Below are 18,224 nucleotides of genomic sequence, written 5' to 3'. Positions count from 1 at the left end.
AATTTGGAAAGAGTATTACGAGAAATAGATTGTTTTCTATGTATGTTAGGAGGAAACAAACTATTCAGTGACATAGCCAATTTCATATCCATCAATGCAGCATTTAAACAGGCATATTCCGGTAAAATAGATACAGAATGGGAAGACACTTGCCCAGAGAAAATGAAATCTTCTATCCATGGACATCATTCCCCCTCCAAAATCAGGTGATTATTAGTTTAGAGGGATTCGGACAACGTGAGGATGCGTCGAGTATCACCAGTAGTTGGGGGGGGGGGGGTGTTGCTGAACCAACAACCTTATAACTCTATGAATAGAGAAATTGATGTGATGGTATATTTCTAACGTAATTGAAAATTTGAGTACATTGTGATCAATAGTTTTCATTATATTTAACTTTATCTGAAACAATGCTCTCTGCTTCAGTTTTTCCTAAATAATAGGTTGAAACCTGGGGATAAGCGAAGTGAAAATATGGGCAGAAAAGGGTTAAGCGGGTATTGGAAGAAAAGAAAGATGCAGAAAATATGACAGGTCCTTCCGTAATCAGCATAGCAGTTCAGGCTTTTAGTACACATGCAAGAGAGCCTGTAAATAAAGTGGTTTTTTTTTTTTTTTTTTTTTTTTTGCGACGATGGGACAGGAAAGGCCTAGGAATGGGAAGGAAGCGGCCGTGGCCTTAATTAATCTTCAGGGCTGCCGACAGTGGGGTTCAAACCCACTATCTCCCAGATGCGAGCTCACAGCTGTGCGCTCCTAACCGCAAGGCCAACTCGCCCGGTGTAAATAAAGTTGTATCTGAAGTGAGAAATGTAGCCGTTTTAGTACGTCTACCACCACGTAAAAGAAAATTCAAAGAAGATTGGTGTAAGAAACTACCCTGGCTAACATTCATTGAAACTAGAGGTATGGCTCAATGCAAATTTCGTGTTTCATTTTCAAATTCTTCAGATCAGTAATACAATTTTTACAGGGCCATTTAAACTAGACATGAAACATAACAAATCTTTGCAACTTGTAACACAATATTGTTACCAGAAACAATGCCCCTGGCCATGTGCAAAAAGAAAATGATTTCTAATGTATTTGACAATTTGAAGAAGCTTTTCAATATTGCATATTATATTGCAAAGAATAATAAGCAATTCACAGATTCCTGGATTATAGAACTGAGTGAGAGATTGAGAGCAGGGCCGAGAGAGTAGTAAGGCAATAGAATTACCGTATAATCTCGAATACCACCCACGCTGGTTTTTTCGAAAATATTGCTTCCAAAATTGGGTGCGGGTCTTATTTAAAATTTTGGGAAATTTATCTTTCTGAATGCGCATAAATCGGGCATCATCGCCGGCGCGGATTGGCAACAATGCTCTCTCCGCTCTCAGTATACGCTACTTCTGCGCTTGGCGTCAGTCTCACGCACGTTCTCGGAGTATCAACATGAATTCCACAAAGCGTTTGTGATCTTTTACTGCGAGTGAGAAACTGAAAGTAGTTCGGGAAGCCAAAATTATTGGAAATCGTGCCGCCGGTAGGAAATACGATACTGACGAGTCGTGTATTCGTGATTGGAGAAAGAAGAAAAATGTGCTATTAACATGTAGTGGTGATCATAGAGCTTTTCGTGGACTGAGTACAATTTCCAGAAATTTATAAATATGTGACAGAAAGGCAGGAATTGGGATATGGTGTGTCAACCAAAATGTGTCAGCTAAAGGCATTAGAGATCGCAAGGGAACTTTCAATGGAAGGGTTTAAGGCAAGCCAAGGATGGGTTTGTAATTTTTATAAAAGAAATGGGTTGAGCGTACGAAGGCGTACCTCAATTTCACAGCGTCATGTAATTCGGTTGCGGAACGAAAATGCAAATTTGCTTTCCTAAATTGGCAATGCAGATCAGACACCAGTCTACTATGAAATGCCAGTGGACAGGACTGTGAATGTTAAGGGTGCGAAAAGTGTTACCATTAGAACAGGTATAATGAAAACAACGGTGTACGGTAATGTTGTTTTCTCGCTGACAGAACCAAATTGCTGCCGTACACTGTTTTCAAGCGAAAGACGCTTCCTTTTTAGGTGTTATCGTCAGATTTCAGAACTCCGGTTGGATGCACAGTTCACTTGTGGAAGACTGGGTAAAGTGTGTCTGGCAACGTCGCCGTGGTGCATAATTGGGACAAAAGAGCTTGCTTGTTCTCGACAGTTACCGCGGCCACACAACAGACGCTGTGAAGAAACATATCAAGGATGGGAAAACCGACCTAACAGTCATTCCAGGCGGGATGACGTCTATGCTACAGCCGCTGGACTTCTGCGTGAACCGTCCATTTAAAGTAGCCTTGAAACAGCTCTATACAGAATGGATGGCGGTTGATAATCACACACTGACGCTAACTGGTCACATTCAGCGCCCAGAAGTTCAGCTGCTGTGTTTATGGATTTTAACGGCATGGAATCGTATCCTTGGAGATCTCATACGGAAGAGCTTCAGGAAACGTAGCATTTCTAATGCTATGGACGGCAGTGATGACATTTTGTGGGAAGGTGATGGTGATGAAAGTTCGAAGTTTGTACTGATGATGATGATGATGATGAATGAACTCACTGGATATCGTTCTGGAAATATTTGTTTACTTTTATTTGTATTTTCTAATCATTTGATGTGTGTTAGTAAAGGTTGTAAATAATTTTGACTTCAGTTTTTTTAAAATATTTTTTTCTTTCAAAATAAGGGTGCAGGTCTTATTCGGTGGTGGGTGGTATTCAAGATTATACGGTAGTTACAAGGAAATTATTAGTCAAATAGCTAAGGTACTAACAATTGAAATAATTTCTGAGCTGAAAGATGCACATTATGTTAGTTTACTGCTGGATGGATCAGCGGACAGTGGATCTGTGGAAGAACTAATTCTCTACGTAGTCACTGCCCTGACTACTTAAAACGGAATGTTAAAGTTGTCATTTGCCGTGAATAACGCTAAAATTTTCGTATATCAAACGGCAGAAAATACAAGTTAAAAGATACGGACAAATGGAATCAAAGTGGCCAAGACTGAGATGAATGTGTTAACTTCAAATTGTTAAAATCAACAGGGAGAACAATCGAACACTGAATTGAATTAAGCCACGGTGAAGTATGAGAAACGTATTACATGAAGAAATTAACAAATTTTAAGGGAAAAATGCCAAAATTTATCGATAAAACCTGTGCATCTCAAATATACAAGATCTCAAGCGAAATACACAGAAGGAGGTAAGATACAGCTGAGTGTATACTAGGATTGCACTGAAGAAATACGAAAGTTTCTTTAGGAAACACTTTAAGAAAACGCTAAGATTTAAAGCGTATTAACGATAAATAAGACGATTTTTAAACTACCATTAATATCATTGAGACTTTTGTAGCAGATCTTCCGACGTCATATTATACCTTTCAAAACGTAGTAACAGTACAAGAAGGCTTTGTAACTAAAAGGAAGATGATATTAACAATATCTTTGGATGTATTTTTCATGCATGTGTCTGAGAACGTCATGATGGCTTGCTAAATCAGAGATGGGATTGACATCTGATGGAATCCTGCCGACTCTTCCCGTGATTACAAGTCCAACTGACAAGATTTGGAGATGACAGAGCCGTAGTCCAGAGATGAACATTCCCGAGGAAGGACGAAGCAGCAACTATCCCTGCCCAAAAACACACGCAGAATAAGTTTTACGAATTATCATTAAAATTAATTATGTTTTTCTGTCTTGTAGCAAGTTGTTGATTGTGATGTTTATCAGGAATAGGTCGGTATATCTTCGTGAAGTGATATAAATATGTAGTTTCAACGCGAGTGAATTAATAGTGATGTTTTAAGGAAGGTTATAGGTAGTCTTCTGATATATTTAAACACATCCAAATGTAGGGAAAGATGCGTACGTCAATGAAGTGTTATGCTAACAATATTTCAGTTTACTCACAAGAAGTTATACCAAAGATAGTGTGTTTTGAGGAATATAAAGTACGATATAGGTTCATATCAAGTTATAGTTTACTGAGGTCATAATACAGACAACTTATTGCCAAACGTAAGTAAACATAGGTTAAATATGTTAATGTTTTGACAAGTGAAGTACATATTGCTAGGAATATGTTAGTTGATGATCCATGAAATATTAATTTTTCTGAGTTGAGAAGTTAATCGAGTTGAGCGTTACATTGAATTGATAACAAAATATTTGCCTATGCGGCCATATAAAAATAAGATGAAAATATGAGGTAAGGAATGTGAGATAAAGGAATAATATTATCTTGGATAATGTAGTTGAGGAATTATAATAAATATGACGACGTATAAGGAAAGATTTTTATGTAAGGTTAATTAATGAAAGAGTAAGTAATGCAAATATGGATTAAGGTTGTAATAGATGCTAGTAATGATGTGAAATATGGAATAACCTATAATATGGGTTTATGGCAATTTGATAATGGACTTACTCGTTAATAATAGATTATGGTCATCAAAAATAATTTCAAGTAACCTATAATTAAGAATCTGATGGCAACTTTGAAGAGAATTTCATATTATATTTTAGGTTTAAGCTTATTTAAGCTGAAATAGCAGATCATTGATGGCAGATACGATCTTAATGTCCTCATTATGTTAACCTATCACTATTAAAGAATTAGGAAGTTCATCCATGGCATTCCTTGTCGACCTACAATCATACAATTGAATTTTATGAAGTGATATGACTTAAAAACAACCTGTCCACAAACTTAATGAAGCTATTTAGGGCAATTTTATCTATTTCTTAGAAAATATTTTGAATATATCAAGTCATTATCAAAAAAATATGTATTTTTTTAAATCTTATATAGGTAGCCACTGAAAGCTACAGAAATGAAACTGATCTTATTCTGCATATGTTTAATCGATTAATTTAATTGCGTACATCGAAGATGAATGAAATATTTTCTCTTAAACATTCTTGGTAATCCTGAAGAATTTTATTTTATTCTTATGGCATAATTTCATTACTGTCAAACATGTTAATTGAATTTTTTTTTCATGTCAACATAAAGAATTCTTAAATTTTATCCTTCATTAAGAGGCATAGGAGATATGAATTGTAATTTATGCGAGGTCAAGATGATTTTCATTAAGTAATTTCAATCCAAACAAACTTCAAGGAGAGGAATTATTTTTATTTACGAACTCAAGACCTTGGAAGATGATAGTATATTTTATGACTGCGGACTAGAATGTCAAGATCAAGAGAATTATTACGAAACAATACTCTCAGAGAAATATCAATGTAATTAGTAAAAAATATTGGGACGATTGATTTAACTTATCTGAAGTATACTATATTATTCTGAATAAATATTAGTAATTAAGAATTTAATTCATTATTATTTATAGACTATAGTATTAATATAAGATAATCTCATAGTTGATAATAAGTTAATGAATTTACAACTGATTCTTTATGACACAAAGGTCCATTAAATGTAGATATTGCGAATGACGGAGAGATGACGGGTAATTCTCAGTTGAAGTCACGTAAAATATCTTGTGTATAACATAATCCCCGAGATGTTCTCTGACGTTAGCTGCGGATTTTCTTGAACGCCAACGTGGGATAAATGGAAGAGAGTTAGGATACCCAATAACCATGTAACGGCGCAGTATGATTCGTAAGGAACTTCAAAATCAGAGGAATTTTGCTGTCGCTCCCACCTTTAGAAAGTGGCAGTGAAGCTGGGTACGTGGGAACATTTGAAAAGGAACTTCAAATACTTAGCATTTCAGAATGGTTATCCGGTTCAAAGGAAGTTGACAATGAAACAGATGGTGGTGCTTCTCTACTTGGTACACATAATGAATGGATTCTCATTAGACATGAGGTCAAACATACAGTGTATTCCCAGTGTAATACACATAGGTTACAGTGGTTTTTTTTTTACAAGTTGCTTTACGTTGCACCGACTCAGATAGGTCTTATGGCAACGATGGGACAGGAAAGGGCTAGGAGTGGGAAGAAGCGGCCGTGGCCTTAATTAAGGTAAAGCCCCAGCATTTGCATGGTGTGAAAATGGGAAATCACAGAAAACCACCTTCAGGGCTGCGGAGAGTAGGGTTCGAACCCGCTACCTCCCGAATACTGGATACTAGCCGCACTACACATACAGTGTAAAATTTTTAAATAAAGTACGTGTGAATTTGTATATGACGGTGTTGTAATGTTAAGCTAGTAATAAGCTCAACCTGTAGTACTGTAAGCCATAATATTAAGAACTGGAAATACTTAACCTTTTCACTCCCCAAGTTTTTTTCAGCCTTACGCATGTCCCATACCACATTTTTCAGGATGTTTCGACAATGTTTGAAATAGACTAAACATACGTTGTATTTACACAGCTGCCGAACAACCAAAGAACGACAACATTAGCAATAGTTTTCTCTTTGTTCTTTTACCAGTACTTGACAACAGGGTGATAAATATGTACAGTTTGTTTCACTGCAACTTCTCTTTACTATACTCGTAAAAGTCAGGCTCGTAATCATTTCCTAAAATGTTAAAAATTTAACCTTCCTTCATGCTTTTTTTTTTAATTTTTTTTTTTTAACACTTCTGCGCACCCATCTCAGAAGACAGTTGTGAAAGTGAAAAACAAGTTTCATAATTATCGTCAAAATACGGTGAGGTGATTTATGAATCGTCCATCGTTTGAACAAAGCATGTGATGAACAACACAATTATAGCTTTAGACTGAACTCGGAAGTAGAGAGGAGCGCACTGCTTGAAATCCGAGTCAACTCGTGTTCGGAACTGTGGGAGACACGTTGACATCCGAGTTAACTCGGGCATGGGATGGAAAAGGTTAAGTTGTCTGCAAATTTGTACATGATGATGCTGGATTTAGTATATTAAACTAGTAGTATTTCTTTTAATATTTTCTTTCCATGGAATTGCTTGTTGTACCCTTCTTGTTGTTTCTTTCTTTCTCTCTCCTTTTCTTTTTGCTTTATGTTGCATCAACACAGATATGTCTTATGGTGACGATGGGATAGGAAAGGCCTAGGAGTGAGAAGGACGGCCGTGGCCTTCATTAAGGAACAGCCCCAGCATTTCCCTAGTGTGAAAATGGGAAACAACGGAAAACCATCTTCAGGGCTGTTGACGGGGTTCGAACCCACTATCTCCCGGATGCAAGCTCCCGGCTGCGCGCCTCTAACCGCATGGCCAACTCACCCGGTGTGCCCTTGTTGTTGTTGATGTTGTTGTTGTTGTAAGTCAGTGTGTAAAATTTGGAAATACTTAAGATATGTGTAAATTTGTATATGATAGTGTTGTAATGTTAAGCTAGTAGTAAGCTCAACCTATAGTTTTGTAAGCCGTAGTGTTAAGCACTGGAAATACTTAAGTTGATTGTGAATTTTTTTTTTTGCTAGGGGCTTTACGTCGCACCGACACAGATAGGTCTTATGGCGATGATGGGATAGGAAAGGCCTAGGAGTTGGAAGGAAGCGGCCGTGGCCTTAATTAAGGTACAGCCCCAGCATTTGCCTGGTGTGAAAATGGGAAACCACGGAAAACCATTTTCAGGGCTGCCGATAGTGGGATTCGTACCTACTATCTCCCGGATTGATTGTGAATTTGTATATGATGATGCTGGATTTAGAATGTTAAACCAGTGGTATTTCTTGTAATATTTTCTTTCCATGGAATTGCTTGTTGTACTCTTATTGTAGTTGTTGTTGCTGTTGTTGGGTAATTATGTTTTAACTTCATTTTATCATCATACTACTGTAAGTGATCATTGTCACCGGGATATTTCCCAATTGGAATGTATTTGTTAATAATAATAATAATAATAATAATAATAATAATAATAATAATACTGCTGCCATGCAGTGCATAGTACATAGGCTTCAATTAAGTGCGTTAAGTTCTGTAAAAAATGTGGACTATGTCGATGAACTTGATTCATTACTGAAGTCGCTCTACAAATTCTACGAGCAATCTCCCAAAAGGCCAAAAGAACTGGGATGAGAGTTTGGAAATTTCAGTATTTGTACAGTTTAAGATGGGTGGCCAGCAAGTTTGGTTGTGTATCAGCTCTAGTGACTGATTGGAGATGTGTCATTATACTCTTCGAAAATGTAATTGCAAGTAAAGATAAAGCAACTCCAGTGGCAAAAGTTCTACTGTGAAAACTCACTGATATTAAGTTTGTTCACATGCTGCAATTTTTTTACAAGTCTTGAAGAATTTGTCTCTCCTATTTCAGAGGGAGCAGCTATTACTCAGCACTACTGAACTATGTGTAAAAAGTACAATATCACTCGAATTGTTCAAACCACCCCCGCCCAAATGAAGATACACTTGTAACCTACACCTCCATGGCATTTTTCAAGACATACAACTGAAGGGAGTTGGATGAGGTGCTAGTTTTGCTGTCGATTTTCAGAAAGAGGAATTGATTAATCATAGTGTCAGATAACTGAAGGAAAAAATTTTTGTTTCATGGAACTGTAGAGAAGCGTGCAACCTTACCTGATACCTTTGTATGGCCAACTGGAACTGATCTGGTGACATATCAATGTTGGCAGAACATTTCAGGGACCAACTGGCAAAATGTGAAAACAGTGGAGACTACTTACAATGCTTACAAAATGAGTGGTATGAATTCAAAATTCTAGGAAGAGGGGGAAAAAAAATATGTTTGAACTTTTGGAGATAGCAAATATTGACAGATTGCCTATTCTGGGACAACTAGTATCTGTTGTGTGTTCTTCCAGTCTCTACAGCATCAGGTGAGCAAGGATTCAGTCAGATGAACCTTATATAAGACAGATTCAGATTGTCATTAGAAACAAACATTTTGTGTGATCTGATGATGTGTAATATGATTGTACCTGCAGCAAATGAATTTGATCCTGCAAGGGCTGTGGAGCAGCAGTGTTTTTTTTAATAGCAAGACCATACAATATAGTTGGTCCATTATTGGACATTATAAATTTTCCAGCTAACTCATTCCTGGTTGCCAGTGTTTCACCCCAGTGTGCTAAGTTGGGCTCATCAGTTGGTAAACAGCACACCCACCAAGGCGCATGGCTAGTGCATACCGTGGAGGCCACTGTGTAGGCTACTTGAAGCCACCGGCAGTGCAAATGCACTACGAGAGACCTTGTCTCATTTTCAATAACTGATGCCTGCCTGGCCATCAGATGATAAAGATGATGATTCCCATAGGGAACCTGAAATATTTGTTCCGAATGAGTAAATTTATAATACCAATATAGATGGTCCGTTATTGGACATTATAAATTTTCCAGCTAACTCATTCCTGGTTGCGAGCGTTCGCCCCAGTGTGCTAAGTTGGGCTCATCAGTTGGTAAACAGCACACCCACCAAGACGCATGGCTAGTGCATACCGTGGAGGCCACTGTGTAGGCTACTTGGAGCCACCGGCAGTGCCAATGCACTATGAGAGACCACACAAGGCACATCCATGGTCGCAAACAACCATGCAAGAATTAGGTCATTATACTGTGTGTTTGTAAGTCTATGTTCAGTATCTTCTGAATTTTGTAAAATACAGTTGACACTAGCATTTACAGCTAATAGTCCTACTATAGCTCTTTAATTTAATATTTCTGGACGGTTTAAATGTTAAGATTAGAAAAAGTAATACCAAACACTAAGTAGCACAACTCTATTATTTATTGGTATCAGGGATTCTTGGATTCTTGCTAGCTCCTAAACTTTTGGGCTGGCTTCTTAATTCAGAGAAAATTTATGCACCCCTGGTATAAGGTAAGAAGTGGTTCTATAGGAACTAATTTTTTCTCAAATGCTTGTATAAGTCTTTAAAGATCAATGTTAGCTGAAGAGATGTTAAATACAATGAATTATTTTCTGTCATACATTGGCAGTGTGTTGACACTGTTGAACAGAATCACAATATTACAAGGATGGCTATTTAACCTTTTCACTCTGGTGAAGTGAGAGCAGATGCATGGCCTCGGGATGAGTACATACGGTGGCTGGTTGTGACTGCTGTACAAGATACTTTTAACTCTCCACTATAGAGCAGTCCACCGGAGTGAAAAGGATAATATCAAAGCATAGAAAGTTTGCCCTTCTTACTTGGCTCATCCTAGTGAAAAGAATTAATGTATCAATATGGATAGGATGGAATTTGTGTTAGGACCCTGAAAGCTGTCAAATTTTCATTTCTTATACCAAGTCATTAAATATTTAAAATATTTAATAGTCTAACATTAAAAAATAAATACTGAGAGATATGTTCTGTATAAATTTACTAATCAAAGAACTGTTCAACAAAACAAAGGATAAACTTACAGCCATCTGAACAGCATTGCTTGGTGGAGGTGTAACAGGACCTTCTGATGGTCGTGTTCGAGACTTCAGTGGGGTAGAAGAACTTTCTCCACGAAATCCCTTCAGAGCTTCTGTTGAAAGGTTCTTTTTCAATTGCTGCAAATCAATGTCCATCATTAAGTGAAGAGCTTAAAAATACCAAAGTCAAATAATATTAATGCTAAACACAAATTATACCCTTATGAATGGTTGGAAACATTATGATGATGATATAGATATATACAGAAGATGTGGAAAGGGGCGTATTGATGGAGGGTTCAGGACTGGATGTGGAAATCAGCATGAGAGAAAAATATAAAACAATGAAAACTAAATAAATAATGTATATTACGAAAAGCAGATCAGACCAGAGCAGTGATAAAGAAGGATGAAAATCTAAGTGCAGAACTGAAATTTCTGTTGTGAATGTTACGAAAGATAAGGAGACATAAAGAGAAATGAAAATATACGGAAAGATGAAGTGGAGAAGTTGACAAGACAATCGACATATCTTTAAAAGAAATATTCTAAACCGTTCTTAACACTATTGGCTAGAATAATAATTATGGGAAGGATAACAATTATGCCTACAAAATTAAACCATGAATATTCCAGGGGATTTAAAAAAAAAAATAGAATTCAGATTATGTGGGCTGTTGAGTTCCCAGGAATTACCATACAATTATCCAAACTTTTAAAGGAAAATAAGAAGTATATTTCAGATAAGAAAGAGGGTCAGTTCATAATTGGGTGAATTTTTCCAAAGGATGGGCAGTGGGAAGGAACTACTACCAAATACCTTTGTACCCTTAACCCAATGGCACAAAGGCTCACAGAACCATATCATGCTCCACTGTGATGGACCTACGGTAGGACCACGGAACTGTTCCGTGTTCTCACATTATGACACAATTGAAAAATCTCCTCAAGAGATGGAGTTAGATTCAACTCCAGAGATATGCAATGTATAACTTAGGCATCTCTTTTCATGTTCTTTAGATGCACATATCAATAAGTGTGATGTACTTTGAAATTTTCCCTAAAACTTCGAGATTTGTGAACAAATAAGGCAGCGCATCGACAAGTGAAAGTAAATGAAATATGGCCTTTACTTAACAGTGACGATGATTATAATTCTGTTGATAAAGGTAACAGTGATGTGAATATTGTTAGCTCTAGCTCTGACAACGATGGGGAAAATGACATCACAATTGAAGAGGAGAAAGAAAGAGAAGATGTGTGTGATACAACAGTACTGATACACTGAAAACAGGCAAAGGGCCATAACAAGGTTAAACATATTCCATGTTCTGCAGTTCATGGAGTGAATGCTGTTGTTTCACAGAGGCTAGAAAATAATCCTGCATTGATTGATGCTTTATCACAGTTTTTTGGTGCCAAGTTCTCTATGTTACCATTTTATAAACCAATTACTGTGCAAAGTATTTGTTAGGTGATCCGAACGGGGAAAAAAGTGAAATCAGACACGTTGGGGCATGACTGTACTGATGATGAATTGAAAGCCTACAATGTGTTGTATATTCTTATGGGGCAAGTAAAGAAACCTAGTATTAGGTCATATGGAGCAAGAGGAAAATTACTCAAACCACTATTTTTAATGCAACAATTAAGTTATGAATGGTTTGTGATAAGTAGATTTCTTCTCCTTTTTATTTTTAAGAATTTGCTTTATGTCAGACCTACATAGATAGGTCTTATGGTGATGATGGGAGAGGAAATGCCAAGTAGTGGGAAGGAAGCTACTGTGGCCTTAAGGTACAGCCTCAGCATTTGCCTGGTGTGAAAATGGGAAACCATGGAAAATCACCTTCAGGGCTGCCGACAGTGAGGTTCAAACCCACTATCTCCTGGATGCAAGACAAAAGCTACGTGACCCAAGCCGCGCAGCCGCTTGCTCAGTCTTAATTACTCTGACAACAACTATGTGTCAGGTGGTAAAAAGTTGATGTTAAAGAAATATTAATGTTTGTTAAAATCCACCTATTCAATACATAGAGTAATTTTAGTTAAGAATTAAAACTTATGATTCAAACCTGAAAGATAATAAATCAGGATCCTGATTGTTCTTAATTGTGGTTTTAAAATTATAAATGTGAGGAATGATGATGTCAGTTGACAGTAATTCACAGTAATAATGGAGTTATTTTCATTCGTTAGTTGCTAAATTGTTCATCATCAGAAGCTGAAACTTCAGTAAGCAATGATGATATTTTAAATGTGATTAAAAGTACAAGAAGAAAAAAAATGCACAAGAACTCAAATTATGTTCTTAATGTAGTAATGAAATACAGTGAAATGAACTTCAAGCAGTATTTCAGGTTATCTCCAGTTGCAGTTATTAGTAGGTGTAAAAAAAAAAAAAAAAAAAAAAAAAAAAAAAACTATGAAAATAAAAAAATAAAAAAAACTATGAAAATAAAATTTTCCTAGCAATAACATCTCTTTCTTTATTGCACTATTTCTAATAAATGCACACAATATTATAATTTCAAATTTTCAGCTAAATACGGAATGGCAATGTGAGTACGCTACCCTACCCATCGTAAGAGTACAGGTAGGGGATAACTAAGATATGTCCTCTCACCCCCACCCACATGGAGAAGCAAGGAACAGATGAAGATGATACAGCAAGCCCTATTTGATAATGAATTATTTTAATAGAAGAGGCCTATATTAGTATTTTTGCAGCAATTGAGGGTGGCTCTATGAATTTTGAAATTTGTGATCCACTTTTTGGACCTTGAGGAACAGTTTCCCCTTGTGTTCTACAATTTTTTAACATATTTGCCCATCTCCCGAAGCTGATAGTTATGTGACCCAAACCACACAGCCACTTGCTCAGTACTGAAAGAAATGTTCAGGAGGTTTATTCTGGGCAAATAATTAATTTTTAACATCAAACCCCAAGAAAGTGTTGAGGGAAATTTTCGGGATATTAAAGAAGGTAAATGGAAGCTGAGAGAAATGAACGGCGAAGTGCAGAGAGCATAACACCACGAAAGTATAAAAATGTTTTCATCCAGTTATATTTTTAATTCCAAAGCGATGACCTATATTTTTCGTGGGTTTAAAAGTTTCCTAAAAGTCCAAATTAATTTTTAATATCAAACCCCGAGAAAGTGTTGAGGGAAATTTTTGAGATATAAAAGAAGGTAAATGGAAGTTGAGAGGGAAGGAATTCGAAGTGTAAAGAGCATAACAGCACGAAAGTAATTAAACCATATGAAAGACGGGTAAACTTTGCATAATGTCGCTTCGGAGTCCTGTTCAGGACTTCTTTACTAGAAGAAAACCGGACAGAGTGAAATGTAATTTATGTTCTTCTATTTTGTCTGCAAAGGGATCTTCAACTGGCACAATGACAAGACATTTCAAACTTAAACATCCCACAGTTTTTATTTTCGTGTTCTGCGTGTGTATTGTGTTTAAGTTTTATTTTCATGTTCTGCTTGTATAGTTTTATTTTCAATCTTTGTATATAGTGCTTAATTTTTATTTTCGTGTTTCGCTTTATGGGTTAATTATTATTTTCGTGTTCCGCTCGTATACTGTGTACGTGAATAGAGTACTGACGAATGTTTCTTCAACTGTGCGAGTATACTTTTAATTGGTGAAAATAACATTGTGACATTTGTAAACACATGTACTGTCAGTGTAATTGTGACAGGTGTGTTTCAGAATGAATGAAAACATTCTTATCCTAAAAAGAAAATTTAGACATGATTTTTGCATGCGGAATTCATTCAGAGATCCGACTGCTTTCTCACGTGCTGTGAAGTTTTATCCTGGCCCTAATTACTCACAATACAGGCCGATACATTCAACTGGTAAAAATATTCCTGAATTAGTTACTTTTAAATACCTGTACTGCCATTGTAACCGTGTTATGTGTATTTCATATTGGCCGTAAAAATCTTAACCTAAAAGCAGCCTTTAAAAGTGATTATTGGGTGTGAATTTCAGTGTTCTGACTGTTCGTTCACGTTCTGTGCAGCTTTATGCTGGCCATGGCCCAACTACACACAACACATTCGGTTCAGGCACATTCCCGCTGGCGCAGAGCATGTAATGTTGCCTCTCAAAGTTCTCTCTACTGCACAGTTACAGTCCGTGTCCGGTGTGCCCACTGCACACAGCCAAGGCCAACACTAGTCTATCGAGTGCGGCCTTTACACAGCACGTTCGGTACATGCACATTCCAGCTGACGCGGAGTATGTCATGTCGCCTCTTGAAGTTCTCTCTACTACGCAGTTACAGTCCCATTCCCCTGTGCTGGCACTCTGTACCGAAACACTCCGCCTCAAGCTCCTAATGTTGCGGAACAACTGAATGTTCCGGTCTGCCCAACTGTACAGCAATATGGCACTGAGTGATATCCATGTCCTCATACCACATACAACACTATCCTCCAACACAGCATTATGCAGGTTCGTATGCATGGCAGACGCTGGCCTCTTTTATCAAATGGTCTGCCTAGCATGTTCGACATTGACAAAGGCAATGTGCAACTAATGGTAAAGTTAACTAAGTGTTCAGACCGGACTTCTGGCACTTATTACCAACACGTGCAATGGTACCATTGGAACTTTGTTTTTAATTGCATGGTTTCAGCTACCGAGTGCAGGCATTTCAATCTGACACACCATTTAGGCTGCTGCACGTCAATTATGACGTTTCATTTTACTCTACCAAATGGCTGAGTGATCTATGGTCGAGTTTTAACTAATTTTGTCAGGGGAAAACCAAATGCGTCACAAGAGATCTTTTATATGCTCCGTGTTGAATAGAATTCTTTCCGCCCTACAAAAATTAGACTAACTCTGCCGGGTTTGAACCTGTGATCATGGAATCTGGAAATAGACAATCTATCACTGATCCACAGAGGACTAACTGAACCAAGGTCACAATAAGGATTATATGCATATGTAAGAAATGAACCAATTTATGAAATAAGAGGTCTTGTACCTTGTAAATTTATTATCTGAACAGATTTATTAGAAGATAATTTGATTTCAGACATGCAATGCTAAAAGAAGACAGAATAAATACACTCACCTTTGTCTTCATGAAGGCATCGAAAAGAGCAAATGCAACATCCCGATTACTTTTTGTCCAGGCACCTTTCAAATCATAGACAACAAGGCGATGAGTAGGAGTGTCTTTACTACCACAAACTCTGTCACTTGTATTATGCAAATCACGATTTGTGAGAATTGTTTCACGACCATATGACACTTTTGCAACACTCAGAAAATAACACTTCTCCACAGGCTGCCTAAATGACACAACACGCTGGAAAGAGAAAGAAAAATTAATATTGTAGTAAAGTATATTATAAACCTGCCCAGATCCATCTTTGGTGAGGCACAGTGTGCATACTGTACTGTGTCTATTTGTATGCACTAGATCAAGATTGTTACTTTCATTTTTCTGTCTCAGTCTCATCCTTGGTTTTGGCGATATGAGAGTGACTGAGGTATATGAGGATTACCAGAAACACCATTCCTTATGCAACCAGTCCCAGTGGTACTTCTCTTAGTGTCAGTTGGTATGTGCATTTCAGAGGGCTTGGCAGACTGATAAGTAACAGCACATTCTGCCTCAGAAAGGGAAACAATCAGAAACTACCTCATTCCTCACCTCCCTAATAATACACCTCTTCAGCAACAACCAAGTTACTTATGACAACTCATGGTGGATCTGTTTTGAGAGCCCGAACACCCTTCAGGCGGATGACTCATAAAAAAACCCAGACATGAAAAAATAAGAAACATCTGAGACTTGACTCTGCAAATGAATGAATAACTTATGTATTGTACTTACTTACTTGCTTACCCACCCACCCCATTTATGTTAAGGCTACCGTATGAGTTTGTATACCAAAGTTCAGTCATCAGTGACTTCAAAAACTGCAAAAAGGAGATTAAAAGATGTATTGTTCTTGAGAAGGTGGTCATAGTTCAAATAACTAACATACATCTGACTTGGGGATTATTATTATTATTATTATTATTATTATTATTATTATTATTATTATTATTATTATTTGTCCCACTAACTACTTTATAGTATTTGAGGATGCTGACATGTCAGAATTATGTCCTGCAGAAGTTTAACATGTCAGGATGATAAAATGTCAATTAAACAGCTTGTCTGAGTTTCTTGTTGTAAAGCACTTTTCAAACTTCTGCATAATTTAATTCACAGTTCATATACAGTGAACTTGACATATTTCAGCACTTTCAAATACCATTGGACTGAGCTGGCACACTGAACCCATCAACTTGAAGGCCAGCACTCTACCATCTGAGCCACTCAGTCCTACATTTCTTTTTTTAAACTTCTTTCATTACGTTCAACCAGAGTTGAGCTTCATGAAGTCATTATATCCGTGTGTCTGTCTTTCCCTATTGGATTTTGGATTACGAAACTTTCAATTATAATCGTATTTCTAGCTATGGCTGCATTCTATGGATGTCACAAGGATCTTTAATGCATTGCTTTCTAATTATCTTACACATTCTATGTCTGTTGACCATTTATGGTTCAGAGCCTTTAAGGCCCGGTTTCACAGTTTGAGTTTAAGCCGAAGCTTTAGTAAGCCACGCACGCCGCTTAAGCAAGGCTTACTCTTTGGCTTAAACACTATGAGTTTCACAGTAGGGGGACCATGTGCAGCTTTACTAAGCTGAACATCTCCGAAGTTGGTAATGCTTGCGCATGCGCAGTGATTCAGTTCTCATCTTTGTTTACATCCGTAGCCTATGATTGATTGACTTGTAGGTTATACATCGTTTCTAGAGGGCAAACGGTTGGAAATAGGTATATACCATCGCGGACTTTTTTGTAGAGGTTTCTATGCTCTACAATTCGTACACTTACACTTGGGGTCTATCGTTGATGGTTCACGCAGCGTAAGCCAAGAAAGCAAGTGACCGACCGACATTTTTGTCTCTTGAGCCTCGAAATATATTCAGAAATATAAGTTATTTATTAATGTTATTGGTTTTACGTCCCACTAACTATGAATTTGAGCACCTTCACCACAGGACTGAGACAGGATCGAACCTGCCAAGTTGGGCTATAAGAGGGCCAGCGCTCTACCATCTGATCTGAATCCTTAGCTTAAACCTCAGTTTCATACAGCTTAAGCCAGTCACAGATAAGCTCGGCTTACCACTTGCACTCCCCACTGTGAAACTCGTCCAGAGTTTAAGCTCCCGCTTAAGCCCGATCCAAGGCTTAAGCGTATACTGTGAAACCGGGCCTTAGAGTAATTCCTTACTTGAAAGGTATAAGAGTGCTTTGAATCTCTACCCGCTCATCCCCCCACTCTGAAGAGGCTGTTAATATTTGGTGATCACTTGGTATGTGGACGCAGTTTAATTTTACATCTGGGACAATGGCTGAATGTGAGAGTAAGAAATTAGACCTGATGATACCTAAAAAGAAATACATAGTACAGCATACTCTTTGAGAGATACACACTTCTTGAATGGTTATATTAATGAATAAATTTAACCTGCTATAAAATATCCTCCATTGAGTATACCCAAGCACAATTAAGTTGATAAATTTTTACACTTTGATTACTTTGGTCCCAAATTCACAGGCACATTGTAACCTGATAACATGTCAAAGAACTTACCTCAGGTTCTTGTTGTAGAGCACTTTTCAACCAAATTTCTGCATCATTTAATTCACAGTTCATGTACATTATTGACCATTCTGCTCTTGGTCGATGTTTCAAGCCATCATCCACAGGTACGAGAGTCAAAATATGTTCTAAAGAAAAGAGAAAGAATCTAAGTACTTATATACCT

At 37.3% G+C, this 18,224-nt stretch overlaps 1 protein-coding gene across 1 annotated transcript in view; it reads right to left on the bottom strand.

Moving 5' to 3' along the window:
- hob (hobbit) overlaps window positions 1-18,224 on the bottom strand; it is a 460,559-nt gene that overhangs the window by 138,451 nt on the left and 303,884 nt on the right. The window contains exons 24-26 of the mRNA XM_067142110.2: window positions 18,050-18,186; window positions 15,457-15,693; window positions 10,362-10,496 (exon numbers count right to left, since the gene is read on the bottom strand). Coding sequence (XP_066998211.2) covers window positions 10,362-10,496; window positions 15,457-15,693; window positions 18,050-18,186 — 509 coding nt within the window. The remainder of the gene's footprint in view (window positions 1-10,361; window positions 10,497-15,456; window positions 15,694-18,049; window positions 18,187-18,224) is intronic.

Source organism: Anabrus simplex, chromosome 2 (assembly GCF_040414725.1).
Source record: "Anabrus simplex isolate iqAnaSimp1 chromosome 2, ASM4041472v1, whole genome shotgun sequence".
NCBI lineage: Eukaryota > Metazoa > Arthropoda > Insecta > Orthoptera > Tettigoniidae > Anabrus > Anabrus simplex.
Note: the sequence above shows the minus strand (reverse complement) of the source record. Positions and strands in the feature narration are given on the sequence as shown.